The following is an 18984-nucleotide window of genomic DNA, read 5'->3' as shown; positions in this document are numbered from 1 at the left end:
TGGCTCCCGATAGGTTCTCTGACCACAGCCATGAGGCTTCGGTGCTGCTGGCCTGTCTCCACCATCTCACACTCATCTAGAGCTTTCCACCCGATACGCCCTACTGCCTAATAACCTGGATGGTTTGATACCCTAAGTGGCTATATTTTGGGATGTGGAGGTGGAAAATATTTGTTTGCCTATTTGTCCAGTTTCTGCCTTCAACCCAAGTTTAAGTTGTTTTCAACTCTCTCTTGCATTTTTTTTTTATAGGGAGCTTATATAAACCAATCTTCAGTTACTACAGGCGACAGAGGACAGTCAGTCACTGAACTGTGCTTTATCTGTACTTCTGTTCTCATCACCAATTCTTTCCGTTAGTTTAAGAAAAAGCGTTGTTTCTGGATAATACTCATTAGCACTGGAAGGTAATGCTTAGAGCAGCCCCTACTATAAAAATATATAAAAGTCAAACACTTGGGAAATACTAAAATCTTATTCTAAAAGTAGATCTTATTTAAACCACAACAACAAGTGTGGTTGTTGTGACACTCCAGACACACAGTGACTGGAGAATTTGAATATAAGAGAAAGATCAGTTCATTAGTTTGGAAATATCTGCCTCTGCTTTGTGCTATAGATAAAGACAAAAAGTAGTGAAAATCTGGCTTTCTAAAGCAGTGCTAAGTATCGAACCATACCCTAATCCTTTCTCTTAAAGCAAATAGCTTAAGCAACATTCATGGAAGTTTGTTTTCAATATTAACAATCTCTTCAGCAATGCTGATACGTGTTTTTTTAATTAAAAAAAAGACATTCATAAAAAATACATACTAATTTGCTTTCAAACTTATTACCTTTGCTTTGTTTTAACTAATAGAATAACTTGCTTAAATAAAGATTTTTTTACAGAATCTTATTGTAAAATAAATACTTTAGCATTAAAAAAAGACATTCAGCAATAGTTTTAATAAATGCATTTGCTATTGTGCCTCATTTAGGACACAGATTAATACTAGAAGTAATTATAGTTTTAGACTTACAGCCATTTGGGGGGTAATTTTCTAAATCACAAAACACCTTCTGGGTGTTAAGGAACACCTAAAACTATCAGGAGTCCTTTAAAACCCGAGGTTAATGGGCATGACATTCGTCCATGAATTCTTTCTCAGAAAATGTTACTTGATGTAATAGGAGGCAGCATGAGAGCCAGGCCCTGAGCATTCCACACAGGGAGGAGCCCAGAACGGGGCATCCGAAGCCACAGGCTTTGGTCTTAGCTGTGTCTTCACTGCGTCCTTGAACAAGTTAGTGTGGTCTCTTCAGACGTGGTTTCTTCCTCCTAAACGTGCACACACTGTTACTTGCCCTTTCTACCCAACAGGGTTGCAAAAAGGCTCCAGTTCAATGATTTACATGAAAATACTTCATGAAATGTACCAGTCTCTATCAACAGTTCCTGCTAACACTTTCTGGCCTCCTCTCCACTGGTCCAGGTCAATCTCCTGTTGTGTTTCCAGGATACTTTGGGAAGGCTTAACTGGTATTATTTACCCCTTCAGAAGATGTTCTAATGCTCAAATAAGATCACAATAGCAACAAATAAAGGCCATTGAGACTTCTAATGAAAATGTTCAAAAGCAAAAGCTATTAGGCTCTACAAACAAATGTTTCCATAGTGTGTGTTTCAGGGTATCCTTTGAAGAGGCGGGAACGTTGTTTGAAAAGGATTTGCGATGTTAAGATCCTTATGTTTTTCCTTCTGTCCCAGGAGCCCCCGAGGTGCCAACCAACGCCTCTCTTATGGTGACCAGCAGCACATCACTCACTGTCAGCTTTCAAGAGCCTCTTAGTGTCAACGCAGCTGTAGTGACCAGATATAAAGGTACTGGACTCCAGATTTCTTTTTTTTTCCCCATTGCTTCTTCTTAAAAAACAATCCATTGTTTTTTTTCTGCTGCTGATAGGATTTTTTAATCCCATTTACTTTTTGAGTTGACATATTTGCATAGGCACTCCCGTACAGAGCAAGGGGTTACTGAGAATAAGTCACAGGAAGCATGAACTGCAGGATCAGGCTGTCACTATTCCAAACCTGTCCAAAATATTAATAATTCCATTCTTGTTTGCAGAGGGCCTGTTTTGTGCATAGCATAGTGATGGAGACAAGACTGAGTAAGACACACTGAAGAATCAGTCTCAATCCAAGGAGCTCAGAGGGTGGGAAATGGAACATACTAAGAGGCATATGCATTGATATCTGTAATAGCAGGTAACTAGGGTTGAGGATTTAAAAGGAAAACAGATAAAGATGTTGGGAGTCAGAAAAGAAAGAGGAAAGTAACATGATAGGATCAGAAAAGTTCCAAGGTCGAGGTGGCATTTGGTTTTCAAGGATGTCTAGGATTTGGACCAGAAGATGCTGGGGGAGGGGCATCTGGGTGGCTCAGTCAGTTAGGCGTCCAACTCCACGTTTTGACTCAGGTCATGATCTTGCAGTTCGTGAGTTCGAGCCCCACATCGGGCTCCATGCTGGCAGTGTGGAGCATGCTTGAGATTCTCTCTCTCTCTGAGTCTTTCTCTCTCTCTCTCTGCACCTCCCCAGCTCTCTTTCTCTAAGTAAATACATTTTTAAAAATGTTTTAAAAAAAGAAGGTGCTGGTGGGAGGGGGAGGTAGCCTCCAAGTGGAGAAACCTGGGAGCACAGTTGAAGAGCAAGAACATGCTAGAACAGGCAGAGGAGAGCAGGGGAACAGATCATAGCTCCAGGGGAGGTGAGGGCTCACAAGAAGGCCCCGTGAAATGTAAGAGCAGAGAGAGAAACTAGGGCAGGAGGCAGGGGTACAATGACACTTGAATTCAAGATTAAGGAGTTTCGACATTAGATGATGAACTCTGCAGACCCCTGAATAAGAGGGGGACAGGATGGGAGGTAGACTATGAAAGACTTAGGTGGCAGTACTGTGTCTGACGCATTGGAAGAGGTGTGGACCTGGAATGAGGAAGTGAGTTAGGAAGCTATTCGGGAGAGCTGCTGGCAGCCAGACGTAGCTGCTACAGCAGCACCTGGAGGGAAGACAGGGAGTCCAGAGGAGAAAGCAGCAGAGTGAGGCTGCGATAAGAACAGTCGAGGCTGCGGAGCGCCTACTGTATGCCAGGCACTGTTTAAAACCTCCGTGTGTATTAGCTCTGTGTAATCTCACAAGAACCCTGGAGATGGGCACTGTTAGCACTTCTGCTTTGTGGATGAGGAACCCGAGGCGGCGAGGTTAAGGAGCTTGGCTAAAGACTCCAGTAGAGCTGCACATATCACGTTATGTTGATTCTTGAACACGGTGGACAAAAAAGGGAGAAAGTCATTTTCCTGATTATACCCTGCACAGTCCTAAAACCTGATAAAGCCGTCCGTGCATATTCCAAGACGCCAGGCCACAAGGCAGAATTCCTGTCCACGCGGTGATTCCTTTCTCCCGCCCAGGGCCTAGTCCCAGGAGAATCTTCTTTGTCTGCAGAAATGACTCTGCCCACACCCTGTAGCCTTCTGAGATACTTGGGATTTTCCAGATGACTCCACTCTGTAATACCTTAGGTAAGGCAGCATAGAATTGGTTACCACTTTGAGTTTTCTTATCAAAAAGAGAGCAGCCTCGGGGTACGGGTGACACCAGACAAATGAAGCCACCCAGGACAGCCTCCTACAGCCATCCTTTGATACAATTCTGACACTTTGTCGGGGTCTCTGCTCCGCGGAGATTTCCTGAAGTCTAGAGCTAGTGTTTGCGGGCAGTGTCAGACTTGGGCATTTTCCTCTTTCTACCTCGCTCCAGCTCAGGTTTTTTGATGAAGGGTTTCGTCAGTGCTGCCAAACTTGCCATTTTCTTCTTACATTTGATTAGTGAACAATCGGAAGCTGATTCATCCAGACCGTCCGCTATTTAATACTCGCCCATGAGGCCTGCAAACTCTATCAGCATTCACATATTAACACGTCTCATCTCAGGAGACTTGCGTTTGGGTGAGGTTGAAATGAAAGCCACAAGTGGGTTCTGCTGGTGACTGGAGGGGATTAATTAAGCATTATAAATAGAATTGTCTGTTGCATTATAGAGTAGGTTTCCTTGTGTTAATTTATAAGGTCATAAATTGAGTCCTTAACCTGACCACTCTCAAGGGTTATTTAAAACAGCTGGCAGCCTCCTGTACCCGGAGACGGGACAGTTTTTAATTCAGGAGTTGAAGTAATTATTTAATTATGGAAATATTAGCAAAATTACCCTGAAACAAGGCGAGTTATTTTGTTTGCTTTAGAAAAGAAGAAACAAGGGAGAAATCCACGGAATGAGATGTCAGTTATCTAATTGTTTAGAGGGAAGACTTAACCCTGCAGTATTTAGGGTTTGGAACAAATCTCACCCTGCTCTCTAGAATTTCTGGGTTCACAAAACCTCAAGCCTATTTTGACAACCGGATGTCCTCCCCTTCATACTTGAGCCTGTGTTTCAAAGAAAATATGAATCCTTTGGTTCCTCACTTGCATATGCTCAACTCATCAACATATTTGGGGTTGTTGTTTTTTTTTTTTTTAAGAGTTTGTTGACATCCAGAAATCTTTTTAAGAGCATCTCTTTACAAGCCCCGTGCAGGCCCTGGCGATGAAAGGGGCCATGCAACCAGGCCGATTGTCATCACAACTTGGACATTAAAGGCATCAATTTCAGTTTAAAACCATGGAAACAGTTCTGAGTAAGACCCACTGGAGTTTTCCGCCTGCCTCTCCCCTAAATGCAGGAAAATGAGGCTAAGGGAACGACTTGTCTGTTTCTAGGTGTTTCCTTCTTGGATTCAAAGAGCTCTTGCATCTTTTGGTCCCATCTCACCAATTTTCATGGTTTACAGAGCCAGACTAGAGTTATTTCAAATGCTCTGATGCTTTGGACAATTGCCAGGACCTCATTTCACATTTTCTCCTCGCTGTGTTGGGTAACCTGTCTGAAGCTCTCATTTGCACAGGATGTGTCATTTCTCTGCAGCCCCAAAGCAGAGAACATTTGCAAAAGTGATTTTGCTGCTCTTTGCTGGGTTAGGAATGGAAAGGAAGGTAACCTCTAACAGGTGCAGTGCAGCATCTGTTTTCCATCCATAGGATGAATTCTTTTCTATGTTTGTTGTTGTTTTTGTTGTTGTGTGTTTTTTTAGAGCAGGGCCTGACGTGGCACCCTTTGGGGTTTGCCAATGATGAGACGCTACAGTAGCTGTTCCAGTGGGTGTGGGCAGGACACTGGTTTGGTTGGGGCCCTTCCCCATCTTTTCTCACCGTGTCATCCAGCAGATTAGAAACCACCACCCTAATTCCTTCCTACAAAGGCTTGTAATAGCAAACCATTTAACTGCTCTGCCTTTGATGACATTTTCTACAAAAAAAAAAAAAAAAAAAAAAAAATTAAATTAAATTAAATGAAAAAAAAATTTCTCCTTGCAGAGATTGCCAGGACCTGATATGATATCCACTCCAGCAAAGCCCAGGCCGGTGTTTCTGCCAACCACTACCTCCAACTTCTTTGCCAGAAAGAAAGGAAGTTAGAGAATTCCAGAGAGATGTCTGGGAGCACTGTAGCTTCTAGGAAAGAGAGTCCACCATTTGTACATGAAAACCCTAGGGGTTGATAATTTATAATAATAGTGTGAACTTGACCATGATTTGATCATTGGGGCCATCTCTTCACAAGACTTAAGAAAAACCTGACCTCCTGGGACTTAGGTGCACATTGCTTGGTATTTATATTATTTTTACCCCTTCTATTATTTTTTCCCTCCACCTTATAATTAGAAAGATATTTTGCCTACCAACAAAATTCATTGCTCTAAGGACTAGAATTATTGTCCATGTTTAATTAATTGAAGAATTAATCTGATCATAATATGAGGAGGCTACCCTCATTACTAGATTGAAGGGATTAAATTCCACAAAACAAAAGGATTTATCATTTTAGTTAGCCCGTTTGGGCAGGGGTGAGGCCAGAGGTTTGCAGATGAGAGCACCTAGGAGAGGCTGAAGATGTTACGTCTGAAGGACATGAAACTCAGCGGATTAACATTTTTTGCATGCAAGTGAAAATGTGGAAATAAGTTCAGCAGCTAAATGTATGAGGAGGAAAAACAGCAGGTCCAATGAGAGGGAGGGAACAGCAACACTATAATAATATATGTTGTAAAACATAGTCTTTTTGCATTTTCCTCACTTAGGTTTTTAACCTGCAAACAAGGAAGTACAGGTTATATAAAAGACAAAGTAAAACAATTTACTCTTTCCTCCAATGTGACACCCCTATCACTAAATTAATCTCTGTTACGAGTCCAGTGTATGTCCTTATAAATCTTTTCTTGATGTATGTACATGCATGTATAAGCACACAGATGTATGGTTTTGTTTGTGTGCTCTAATATAAAATTATCACACCGTGTAATCTTACAACTACATTTATTTTTAATTCAACAATGTAGCATACATATCAATCTATCTTTCTGTGTCAGTGTGTTTGGATATTCATTCTTTTAAAAAAAAATTTTTTTTTTCAAGGTTTATTCATCTTTCAGAGACAGAGAGAGGCAAAGCATGAGTGGGGTAGGGACAGAGAGAGAGGGAGACACAGAATCCCAAGCAGGCTCCAGGCTCTAAGCTGTCCGTACAGAGCCTGACATGGGGTTCAAACTCACAGACTGCGAGATCATGACCTGAGCCAAAGTCGGACACTTAACGGACTGAGCCACCCAGGCGCCCCTTCATTCTTTTTAACAATTGTATAGTATTCCTATTCCCTGGCTAGAAGTGCTATAATTTATCTAATTACTCTTCCACTGATAGCCATAGGTTGTGTCCATTTTTTTTCTATTATATGATGTTATAGTCTCACTCACCTATCTATGCCCATTGTTTGTTTGTTTGTTTGTTTGTTTTTTTATCTACACCCATTGTTAACCTTAAAAATAAAACTGCCAGTTACTTCACCAGCAAAACTGGGTTCATTTAGCGAAAGTAGAGGGTTGCAACTCGGGATAAGCAAACTACAACAAGTCCAAAGAGCAAAGCAGAGGAACACTCTTCAAAGAGGAAAGTGAGGGAAGCTGAGAGGAGCTGTTATAAACCAAAAATCCACTGGAGTAAACTGGGAGTTTGAAGTATAGCGGCTTTTCATTGGCTGAGTTGTGAGGTCTCTCATTGGCTGAGCTGTTGCTGGGGCAAGAGAAAAACCTTTCTTCCTCCTGCTGGGGTAGTAAAGCAGTAGCTGAAGTAGGAGAGACTTCCTGTTGGGTTTGTAATTGACAATGAGTGGTAGGGTGTGAGAGCTCCCCCTTCTGGCCTCCCCAATCCACTTTAAACGGCATTTCCTTTTATTAATTTTCACACCATATAGGAACTTTACAGTATATTTTAACATCTGGTAGGGCGAGTCCCTCCCCAGGGTAATCTTTTTCAAAATGTCTCAGTTAGTTGCACACATGTTCCCTTCCAAACGAATTTTAGAATTGGCTTGTCAAGTTTAAGTGAAAAAATCTTATTGGAGTAGCATCATATTCCTAAGTTAATTTGCAGAAAGCCTTTCCATCCATGACATGTCTTCCTAATCAAGTTGAATTTTACGTATTCAGGAAGGTTTAATAATTTTCTTTATATGGGCCTTCTACATTTCCCATTAAGTTTCATGCCGCATATATTTTACAGGTTTCATGACTATTATGAATCAACTCTCTTTTCAAGATATTCTCTAATTGGCTATTGTAGGACAATAGAAGAGCTAGTGCTAGTTCAAAAGAAATCTTTAGTTGGTTGCTTTGCTGAGCTCTGTTAGTAACTTTTTTTTCTTCAGTAGATTGTCTTGCATCTTATGCTTTTTTTGCTATATCATCTTCAAGTAAGGATCATTTTGTCCTTTCCAGTACTTTTCATTCTTTCCTGGATCTCACTTCATTAACGAGAATCAATGTGATTTCTGATTCCCAATACATTGTGTGCAGTAAGTGGGACAGTACCTATCGTTCTCTCCTACCTGCTTTTGTCAATGCGCATCTAGTATTTTACCACCTTTTTAAGTTTATTTATTTATTTTGAGAGAGAGAGAGTGCAGGAGCAGGGGAGGGGAGGGGCAGAGAGAGAGGGAGGAAGAGAAAATCCCAAGAAGGCTCCACACCATCAATGCAGACATAGGGCTCAAACCCACGAACCACGAGATCATAACCTGAGCCAAAATCAAGAGTCAGACACTTAACCAACAGAACCACCCAGGCACGCCTAATATTTTACCATTACGTATGATCTCTAGGAGAGGTGTCTGGTAGACAGCCTTTACCAAATTAAGGAATTTGGATTATAATTATTGATATAGCATTGAACATAATTTTTAAATCTCCTCTGTGATTATGGTCCCTTTAGTATTTCAAAAGTCATGTATATGTGCTCTTTCTTTTACAATTGTTGAACTTTTGTTATTTTATTGGTTTGTTTGAAGAATTAACATTCTTAATTCATAAAACCTATTTCTTGCTTATTTTCTAATTCATTAATTTCTGGCTTTAGCTTTGCCAGTTCCTGATGCTTTCTGTTTGTTTACTTTATTCTTTCTTTCCTGTTTTTTTTTTTAATTTGAAAAGTTCATTTACTTGTTCCTTTATTTTTCTTTTTTCCAATCCATGTATTTAAGGCTATAAATGTTCCCCTATCTTGTTCATATCCAGAAAGTTTAAAGCGAGGTGCTATAATCATTTATTTCTAAACAATTTGTAATTCCCACTTTAAGCAGAGTTTTTAGGCAAGCCATTTTAAGCTTCTAAATGACCATATATTTTGCTATATTTTTATTATTAATTTCTAATTTTATTATTTTAAGAAAAAATTTTAATGTGCTCTGTATACTGTTGAGATATTCTAAAACTCTTATTTGTAGCTAGCCAATCAATCCATATATATGCACTGGATTTGGTGTTTGAAAAGAATGTGTGAACTCCATTGGGTATATAGTGTGAATGTGTAGATGTTGTTTAAATCCCTGTCTTTTTCCAAAGTGTTTGTCCCTTTGATCTTTGATCTCTGAGAAGCTCCTTTATTTGTCTTGCTTAACGCTGTTTGCTTCAACTATTTTGTTTGTGATTAACTGTGCTTTCTCTCTTCCCATTTGCCTGCTGTCTTTCCATCTTTTTATGTGCATCCTTCCCATGACATTTCAGATACATTTATCTCTCATAAAGAGTATATAGTTATATTTATTTACTCGAATGGAAGGTCTGTCTCTTTTTATGTATACTTTTTATTTTTATTTTTGTCTAAAGTGATCTAAGAATGGGATTAAAAAACAAATTTGCACTGAAGGGTTTATAATACAGAAAAAAAGTTATTTGCCCCATTATTCCTACCCTACTCTTCAGAGCCAGCCAGTTTTAATTCCTCTAGTTCTCATAATTACCTGTCTACTTTAATTAATATGCTTCTATGGCTCTTACTTGATACATCAATTGCAGGTCTTATATGTGCAATTATAACTATAACAGAAAAGAATTTAACTCTCTCATAATGCCACCCTCATCTACAGTCCCTGATTCTCTCAACGTAATTATATTTCTATTTTTAGTTAAGTCAACAATGTTTATACTATTATGAGTGTGCACACTTTTGGTTCGTTTTTTTGTTTTTTGTTTTGGTTGTTGTTGTTTTTAACTAAAGTCCTTACTCTCTTTCAGTAACCTTAGTTTTCACCTGATGTCTCTTTTTGGTCCCAGGACCCCATCTAAGACCTTACATGACATTTACACATCATACCACCTTGGGCTCCTTTGGCCGACAGTTTCTTAGACTGTCCTTGTTTTTGATGATCTTGATAATTTTGAGGAAGACTGGTCAGGTATTTTGTAGAATGTGCCTCTATTGGACATGACTGATATCTTTCTTCATGATTAGACTAGGGATATGGGTTTGGGGGCAGAAGACCACAGAGATAAAGTTTTAGCTAGCCATTTTCAACCCATCATATCAAGAGTACATGCTCCCAACAGGACTCATCACTATTGATGTTGGCCTTGACCGCCTGGCTGAGATGTGTCTGTCTGGTTTCTCCACTGTAAAGTTACTTCTTCCATCCTGTTTTTTTGGAAGGAAGTCACTATGTGCAGTCTACACAGAATGTGTAAGGTTTGACATTGCAAAGTCAGATAGTGTACTATGATTTCCTCGCTTATGTATTGTCCTCAAATCTCTAATAGCCTCTTTTCTCTTTCCTACCCTACTTGCCATTATCATATTCGAAATCTGTTTCAAATGATCCTTTCAGAGTGTAGGACCTATCTTCCCAAGAGTAGCACCTATTTTCCCTCCTCAAGTGCCATCTACTCAAGTTCCACTTTATAATAAAAACTCACTGGGTTTGCATTAAGGACACGCAAATCAAAACCACCATGAAATATTGCCATATGCCAATCAGAGCAGCAAAAACATTTGAGAATAGTTGACAACACCACATGGCAAGGATGCAGAGACATGGGGTCACTCATCCATTGCTGGTGGGAATGTAAAATGATACAGGCACTCTGAAAAGCACTTTGACAATCTTTTTTAAAAAAAAGAAGCATGCAAGTACCATACATCCCACAAACTGGTAGGCATTTATTCCAGAAAAATGAAAACTGGTGTTCATATAAAAACCTGTTCACAAATGTTTATAGTAGCTTTATCTGTAATAATCAAAAACTGGAAGCAATCCAATTTGGTGAATGGTTAAACTAAACGTGGTATGTCTGTCCCACGGAATAATATTCAGCAATGAAAAGGAACAGAGTATCAGGACACACAACGGCCTGGATGAATCTCTAGAGGATGTTTTCCAGCTAATGGATATATTTTTAAACACTGTACCTTGTTTCCCTTCTGAAGGATTTGAAGAGAAAAATGATAGGCAGGCATAGGTGCCATTTGGCATTTTGATTCAATCTCCAGGTCACTTCTCCCTGTTACCCAGACTATGCTTAGTAAACATGACCTAATACTAATATTACCCTAAGCCAACATTATGAAAGCATATCTGCTGTTTCCAAAAATTATGTAAGTTACCTAGGGACAAACATGAAATGGGTTTTTATATCAGCTGGTGAAGGATTATTCTTGACACTGATTTCTTCTTCTTCCTGTTTTATTTGGAAAATCATAGATCCATAGAGTAATAGAAGTTTTTGGAATATTTGAGTTTTTTACTAAGGTATGATGAGTTCCTTGAAGGCACAAATCGTGTCTTTTTTTCCCCTCACCTCCTACAGTACGGTAGCATTGACAACCTTTCTGTTCTTAAAGCAGTTTTCCCCTACCACAGGACCTTTGCACATGACGATCCCTCTGCCTGGAACTGTTCCCCCCATTCCCTGACCATTGATTGTTCAGATCTCTATTAAAAGTCATTTCTTGGGGTGCCTGCGTGGCTCAGTCAGTTGAGCACGTGACTTCAGCTCAGGTCATGATCTTGCCACCTGTGAGTTCGAGCCCCACATCGGGCTCTGTGCTGACAGCTCAGAGCCTGGAGCCTGCTTTGGATTCTGTGTCTCCCTCTCTCTCTGCCCCTTCCCCACTAATGCTCTGTCTTTGTCTCTTAAAAATAAATAAATGTTAAAAAAAAATTTAAGGTCATTTCTTCAGAGAGGCATTTCTAAGTATTTCATATAAATCATGCCTAATGAGTTCTATCATGCCTTTCAAAATAATGTTCACAAATCACAAACATCTATTTATTTTTGCAGATATTTTTAAGTTTAAATAGGATTCTTTATTATAGAACTTTTTAGAGTCTCTAGTATCTAATACATCCAGTAAATTATTGGCCAAATTTCATTTGACCGTCGTTGGAAGTTCATGGGAACCCTGAGTATATTTAGAACAGGAATTCTCCAACAAAGCTGCCCATTAGAATCACCTTCGGGTCCATGCCAGGGCCTCTTCCAAGACCAATCAAATCTGAGTCTTTGCAGGGCAGAGACCCGAGCACAGATACCCTTCAAGAGTTGCTAGGTCATTCTAATGTGCAACCAGGCTGTGCATGTGTGGTCATGTCTTCAACATGGGTCTCTCCCATCAGACTGGAAGCCTTATGTAAACAGCGATGTCTTGTTCATCTCTGTATTCCTAGAACTTGGCACAGGGTTTAACATATATATTACATAGTTAGCTATTCAGTGAATTCATTGTGAGTCACAATGAACGTGATAATTGCAGACCCCCTCTTTGTAGGGCTTGGAGGGCTTATGTGGGGAAAGAAGGCTCACCAATATAAGAATTCACTTTGCAGCATAAAGAGAGTAAGGCCCACTGAGGCTGGAGTTTTTAACTGGCTTTGTCCAACACTGTCTTTTACTGAGCCTCACCGCTCACCGCTTTCCTTCACAACTCCACAGTTCTTCTTGGACACCACCCACCTCCACCTCCCTCTCCTCTCCCCCCACCCCCATTTCCCTCCCCTCCCCCCACCACCTTCAGTTTCATCCTCCTGCACCCTGCTGGCTCCCCCAAGCTCGCTGTCTTCAACACGGTTGCCACCGGAAAGTCTCCGCAAAGGTGATCACATCAGTACTGAGTCGAGTGGCTTATTTCTCCTCCTCCCCCTCACACACCCCTCCAGAACTTTGGAGCCATGAAGCCTCTTGGCCGAGAGGGAGGCCCACCAGGCAGCTCTTTATTGCCATGCAACTGTGAGATTCCTCCCCACGCTTCCTCCTGGGGAAAAGTCAGCCTGCCAGTGGAGATTTAACGGCGGAGCAGTGCTCGGTGACGTGCCAAGCCTCCCCCCTCAGCCCCCCCAACCAGCCCCATCACCACCCCCGGACTGAACAAACTGTATCACTTACCCCCTGGGAGCCTGGCCGTTGCTGAGCCCAGACGCCACAGGGGCTGGTGAGTTTCCAGTGGCCACAGAGGCAGGTCTCCACTCAAGGCACAGCTCTGTCCACGATGGCCCCACTGGGCACACAGCTGGCACTGCAGGTGATGAGCCGCTTCCGGGCCACCTTGTCCCCTTGGAGATTTTCTCTTGATCCCTTTTTGGCCAGATCCCTTTGCAGCATTATAGTTTGTCAATAGTCCGCGACTGCTTTCTAGAATTTCTCTCCGGGAGAAAGTGTGTTTTTCTAAGAAATAGGTGTTCTAGCCTGAAGCCTAATTTCATGTGAGGGCTCAAAAATGAAACAAAAATAATCACCCTCAAGTCTGGAAGCTGAGGGGCCTCTCCACGCCGTGAGGAGTGCTTCCTTTTGGGAGGTGGGAGGCAGGGGTGGTCCTTTGCGCTTCTCAAATAAAATTTTTCCAATTATAAAAAATAATGTATGCTCCTTCTATCAGCCAGAGTCCCAGCAGAAACAGAAGTACAGTCAGCTTGAAGTCTGAAGTAATTTTAATGAAGGGATTATTTACAGAGAAGTGGGCAGGGTTCGTGAATGGACAAGGGATAGCAAGGCACCCAGGACTAGCTGGATGGGGAAGCCTTTATCACCCCTACACTCGGAGGGAGATGGGGGAGCGCTGGGACGGGGACACCACCAGGAGCTGCCACCTGAAGGGACGCTGTGTGTAAGAATCAGGCTCCTGGAGACACAGAGCAGGTCAGTAAAGGTCAAAGTTTTTTTTCTGGTGAAAAGAGGGTTGGGGACAAATGGAAAAAACAGTGTCATAATTATAGAACGCTGCAAAGAACAGAATGTAAACAAAGAAACAAATCAGTTACCCTCAGTCCTACAGCCCAAAGAAATCTACTCCTTGGAGGAACTTTTGGTAATTTTGGACCCCATAATAAGTTGAGATCATAAATTTAACAACAATAGTGAACATTTGTCAAGCCCATAGCACATGCCAGGTGTGGAGTCAAGGCTTTAGAAACGTTGCTTCTTCTATCCCTCACACAGCCCTATGGAATAGGTACAATCATTATTCTCTCCTCATGAATGAGGAACCCTAAAGCAAACAGAGGAATGTGCTGAGGTTCTACAGCCATGCAAGAGTCCAGTTTTTCATCCCAGAGCCTCTACTCTTTTTTTTTTTTTAATGTTTATTTATTTTTGAGGGAGATACAGACAGAGAGGGAGACAAAGAATCCAAAACAGGCTCCAGGCTCCAAGCTGTCAGCACAGAGCCCAACTCAGGGCTCGAACTCGTGAGCCACGAGATCATGACCTGAGCCGTAGTTGGACGCTTAACCTACTGAGCCACCCAGGCACCCTGCCTCTACTCTTAAAAATTTTTTTCTTAATGTTTATTGATTTTTGAAGGAGAGAGAGATAGAGCATGAGCGGGGGAAGGGGCAGAGAGAGAGAGGGAGACACAGAATCCGAGGCACCTCCAGGCTCCCAGCTGTCAGTGCAGAGCCCAACATGGGGCTTGAACTCACAAGGCTGTGAGATCATGACCTGAGCCGAAGTTGGACGCTTAGCCGACTGAGCCACCCAGGTGCCGCTCCCCACCTCTACTGTTAATGACAACTATGCTGTACTGGCCTTCTTCTCTTCTACTTCACATCCCCATGTTATGACTTTTGTTCTGAAGCATTGTTTTAATCCATTCATATGGCATGGAAGTCATCAGTGTGTATTTTTTGGGTTTTTTTATCCTTGGCTGTTCAAGTTTCTTCCAGTTGCTTCACTATTAGAAGTGCTGCTGCCACGAACATCTCTGTATTTAGAGCATTTCCTACAGTTTGGAATGTTTCTTTAAAGGAGAGTTCTATTAAAATTTTTCCCCATTTTAAAACCAGTCTTGACTGTTCCATCACTTCAAGTCACATAGTTGTAAATAGCTAAATGTGGATATGGAAATAATATTAAAAAGTCTCCAATTCTATCACTCCACTCATCCCCAAGGAAAAGAAAAATAAAGTTAAGTGGAGAAAAGCATAATGAGTCAAGGAACTCTTAATTTTAATGAGAAATGGCATCCATCATCCCTATCTAATCCCACTGCCCAAGGTGTTAAATGGGGACACATCCACGAGCAATGGGTGCATAAAACCCAGAAAGTGTGACAAATCTAAATAAATGGGGTTGTGTCTCTTCTATTCTAATCAAACATTTCTCCTTCCGATGACGTGTGTGCTAAGCATTACATTAACAGATAGAAACAATTTATCAAGAGAAGTGAGGTCACACTTCACTGCCAAAGAAAAGTTGCCCATTTACAAAGAAAGAATTGAGGCTATACTACAAAGTATTTTAAGCTCTAAATAAAAATGTGCCCTCAGGGAAGTCCAGCTTATTCTTCAGTACAATAACTGATGAACCACTCAAGGAAGATGAGACAAACTATTTTCTAGAAAATACCTAGCTTCATTGGCAAGCGTTTGTAAAAATCTTGGTTTGTCTGTTCTATGCAGTGTGCTGATTATGGCATGGTACAGACTAGGTCAAAGTGCCAGTCTCCTGGGAGCTTGTGAGTTGTGAAGGGTGATGTCACTCTGAACTTTGGTAGTGGAGCATGGGTCTGCAGTAAGGGCATTTATAGCGGCACCTGGGTGGCTCAGGAGGTTAAGCACTGGACTTCGGCTCAGGTCATGATCTTGTGGTTCGTGAGTTCGAGCCCCAAGTCAGGCTCTGTGCTGACGGCTCAGAGCCTGGAGCCTGCTTCGGAATCTTTGTCTCCCTCTCTCTCTCTCCATGTCTGTCCCACTCACCCTCTCTCTCTCTCAAAAATAAGTAAAACATTAAAAAAAAAAAAAACACCTTTTTTTAAAGTTTAAGATGGCATTTATACAAAAGCCCTAGCCAGAAAGTCAGGAGGTTATTGTCCTCTGCTTCTGCTCTAACTAGAGCTAAGCGACCTTTCTGGGTAAGTCACATCTCCTCTTTGAACTTCAGTCCTGATCCGTGAAATCTTAGGTCTCCACAGAGATGTATCAGGGACCACAAATCAGGCTGGAATTGGGTTGGTTGGGGGGGGGGGGGGCGGGGAGCAGTGGGAAGTCTCCCAGACTCTGCAGTATAAATAATTAGGTCTTCCTGTTGTATTCTTTCAGAGCACCATGTTAAGTTTCCCTTATAGTCTTGTTCCCAGTTTGTAATTACATCTTCATCCGTATATTATATGCTTGATGTCTGTTTCTCTTTCTAGACTGTATTCTCCTTGAAGGAAGGGACTGTTGCTTGGTTCACCATTATAAGCCCAATGACAAGCCCAGTGCCTGGCACATGGTACATGATTGTCGAATGAATGAATGAATGAATGAATGAATTCATGACTGTCATTTCTGGCCCTGGAGGTGCTTGTACACATGGAGATGATTAGTTTCAGTAAAGTACATAGTACATTTACCTCCTCCTGTTCCTCATTAAACCATGTGAAAAGAACTATCTTTGAGTTCGGGCTTAGCCCTGACTTCTTACAAACCAAATGCTCTTGGGAACAAAGCTCACAACTTCTCTGAGCTTTGGTTTCCTTTCTTTTATAAAATGACTAGGTTAGTCTGTGACCTCTCAGGTCTCCCTCTGCTTCAGCGTTCTATGATTTCATGATTGTGTCTTCCTCAATCCCAGGAAGATTAGGTAAAGCTGAAGATCCGGCCCAGGCTTAGAGCTCAGCAGCACAGAGTGAATCTATGGGAATGAACACGCTCTCTGGTAGATACTGAGAGAGGATCTTAGATATTCCAAGGAGCGGAACCATGGATTGGCAAAGTCGGATCAAAGAGGCGAGTTGTCACTCTGCCACCTGCTAGCTTTGTTTGTGATCCTGGGCAAACATTCTGTCTCCTCTGGGCTTCAGATTATTATTATTTTTTTAATGTTTATTTATTTTTGAGAGTGAGAGACAGAGCATGAGTGGGGGAGGGGCAGAGAGAGAGGGAGACACAGAATCTGAAGCAGGCTCCAGGCTCTGAGCCATCAGCCCAGAGCCCGACGCGGGGCTTGAACTCACGGACCGTGAGATCGTGACCTGAGCCGAAGTCGGATGCTCAACCGACTGAGCCACCCAGGCATCCCTGGGCTTCAGATTCTTTATGTATGAAATCAGGACAGAAGTACCAGTTCCAGCTGCCCCATGTGATGCTATAAGGATCAAAACAAATGAGGCAGTGTAAGTGAACATGCTTTGTACGGTATAATGTGCTGTTTAAATGTATGTATAATGCACGTTAAGATGATGCTATCATCATTACGATGAGGTCACCATAAAGGTCATGATACTAACACATTATAAAGCCAAAATAACTCCACAGTGCCGCACTGGTACATAATATGCCAGTGGATTAGAAGAGAAATTCCGTAGGTAGCTCTAAATTCAGGAATTTACTATAGGATAAAAGTAGTATCACAAGTATGTAGGGGAAAGATGTAGAATCCAACAAGAAGGCTACTTAACGGAGAAAATAAAATGTGATTGCATCCATGTCTCATGGTGTCTTGCAGCATAAATTGTAAAGGGATCAGAGACTTCAATGTAAAAATAAAATGAAATGAAATCGTAACTGTTCTGAAAAACAAACTGGGAGAAATCCATTATAACTAGAGTAAGGAGAGGCCTTTATTACCATGATTCAAGATCTAGAGTAAATTCAACCTCATTTTAAAAAACTGTCTTCAGCAGAAATGACTACACGCACCACAAAAAAAGACACCATTTCGTACAAGAGGCAGAGGCTCATCTTTCTGATATATAAATAGCTTTTGAAGTCTATAAGAAAAAAATGAGGGAAAGACAGTTCATAGAGAAAGAAACACAGATGGCATATAAAAAGAAGTTCAGATTCTCCCATTATAAAAGAAATGCAGTTTAAAACGAACCTGAGGTATCAATTTTCACCTTTCAGGACGGCAAAAATTCAAAAGTTTTAATACACACTCTGTAGATCAGGGTCCAGGAAACTGTCACTTTCACATAATGCTAATGGAAGAATACATTTTTATGACCTTTATGGAGGGCAGTTTGGCAATATCTATCAAAATTACAACTGCAAACAACTTTTGACCCAGCAATCCTTATTAGGAGTATTTATCCTACAGATATGCTTAGAGATTTCTAAAATGAAATATGCACAAGGTTATTGTATCAGCATTGTTTGTAAGAGTAAATTGCGTCACATGCAGTATAAAATACAGAAACTCCATCAATGGAGGACTAGTTAAATTGTCATACACATCCACATACAGAAGCTATAGAAAAGAATGTGGAATCTCATTACACATTTATATGGAAAGATCTCCAAGATAAGTTTTAAAAAAAAAAGGTTGGGGCACCTGGGTAGCTTAGTTGGTGGAGTGTCTGACTTTGGCTCTGGTCATGATCTCACGGTTCGTGGGTTCGAGACCCACGTCAGGCTCTGTGCTGACAGCTCAGAGCCTGGACCCTGCATTGGATTCTGTGTCTCCCTCCCTCTCTGCCCCTCCCCCACTCACACTCTGTCTCTCTCTCTCCCTGTCTCTCCTTCTCTCTCAAAAATAAACACTAAAAATTTTTTTAAATAATAAACACATTAATTAATTCATTTAAAAAGGGTTGGAAGAATACATATAGTGGGCTTCCTGTTACGTTAAAATGGTGGGCGAGGAGAATCTACATTCAAACTTGTTTGAGTGTGAACAAAGAAACTCTGAAAGATACAGAAGACACCAAGAACAGTAGATGCCTGCGGGGAGAGAGCAGATGAGGATTGTGGGCAGATGGCAGAGAGGACTTACGGACACTTAGTGCTGTATCACCAATTCTACCTTTTGATTTTTGAACCGTGTGGATCTACTCAAAACAAATGTAATAAAAGGATCAAAAGAAAAAAAAATAAATTTCATGGGACACAGGGGGAAACCGTGAGTCAAGAGAAGAAAAAGCGAAGGAAAGAGAGCTGTCAGACAGAAGAGGGCTCCGAAGGGATGCCCTTTAAGGAAAAAGGCCAGGTCAAGAGACACGTAGCATGCCACGCACGGGAGAAGAAAAGCTCCAGGGTACACCTGAGAGGAAGAGAACAAAACTTGTCTGTCGATGTCCACGGTGTTTTTCCTGTATTGACA

At 41.4% G+C, this 18984-nt stretch overlaps 1 protein-coding gene across 1 annotated transcript in view; it reads left to right on the top strand.

Annotated features, from left to right (window-relative positions):
* The window catches only part of ANKFN1 (ankyrin repeat and fibronectin type III domain containing 1), a 302257-nt gene that overhangs the window by 182580 nt on the left and 100693 nt on the right, over positions 1-18984 (top strand). Inside the window, exon 7 of the mRNA XM_086686907.1 lies at positions 1751-1864. Within this exon, the coding sequence (XP_086543033.1) occupies positions 1751-1864 (114 nt within the window). The remainder of the gene's footprint in view (positions 1-1750; positions 1865-18984) is intronic.

The sequence above is a fragment of the Puma concolor genome, chromosome E1 (genome assembly GCF_028749965.1).
Source record: "Puma concolor isolate L17-30 chromosome E1, mPumCon1.1.hap2, whole genome shotgun sequence".
NCBI classification, from domain to species: Eukaryota; Metazoa; Chordata; class Mammalia; order Carnivora; family Felidae; genus Puma; species Puma concolor.
Note: the sequence above shows the minus strand (reverse complement) of the source record. Positions and strands in the feature narration are given on the sequence as shown.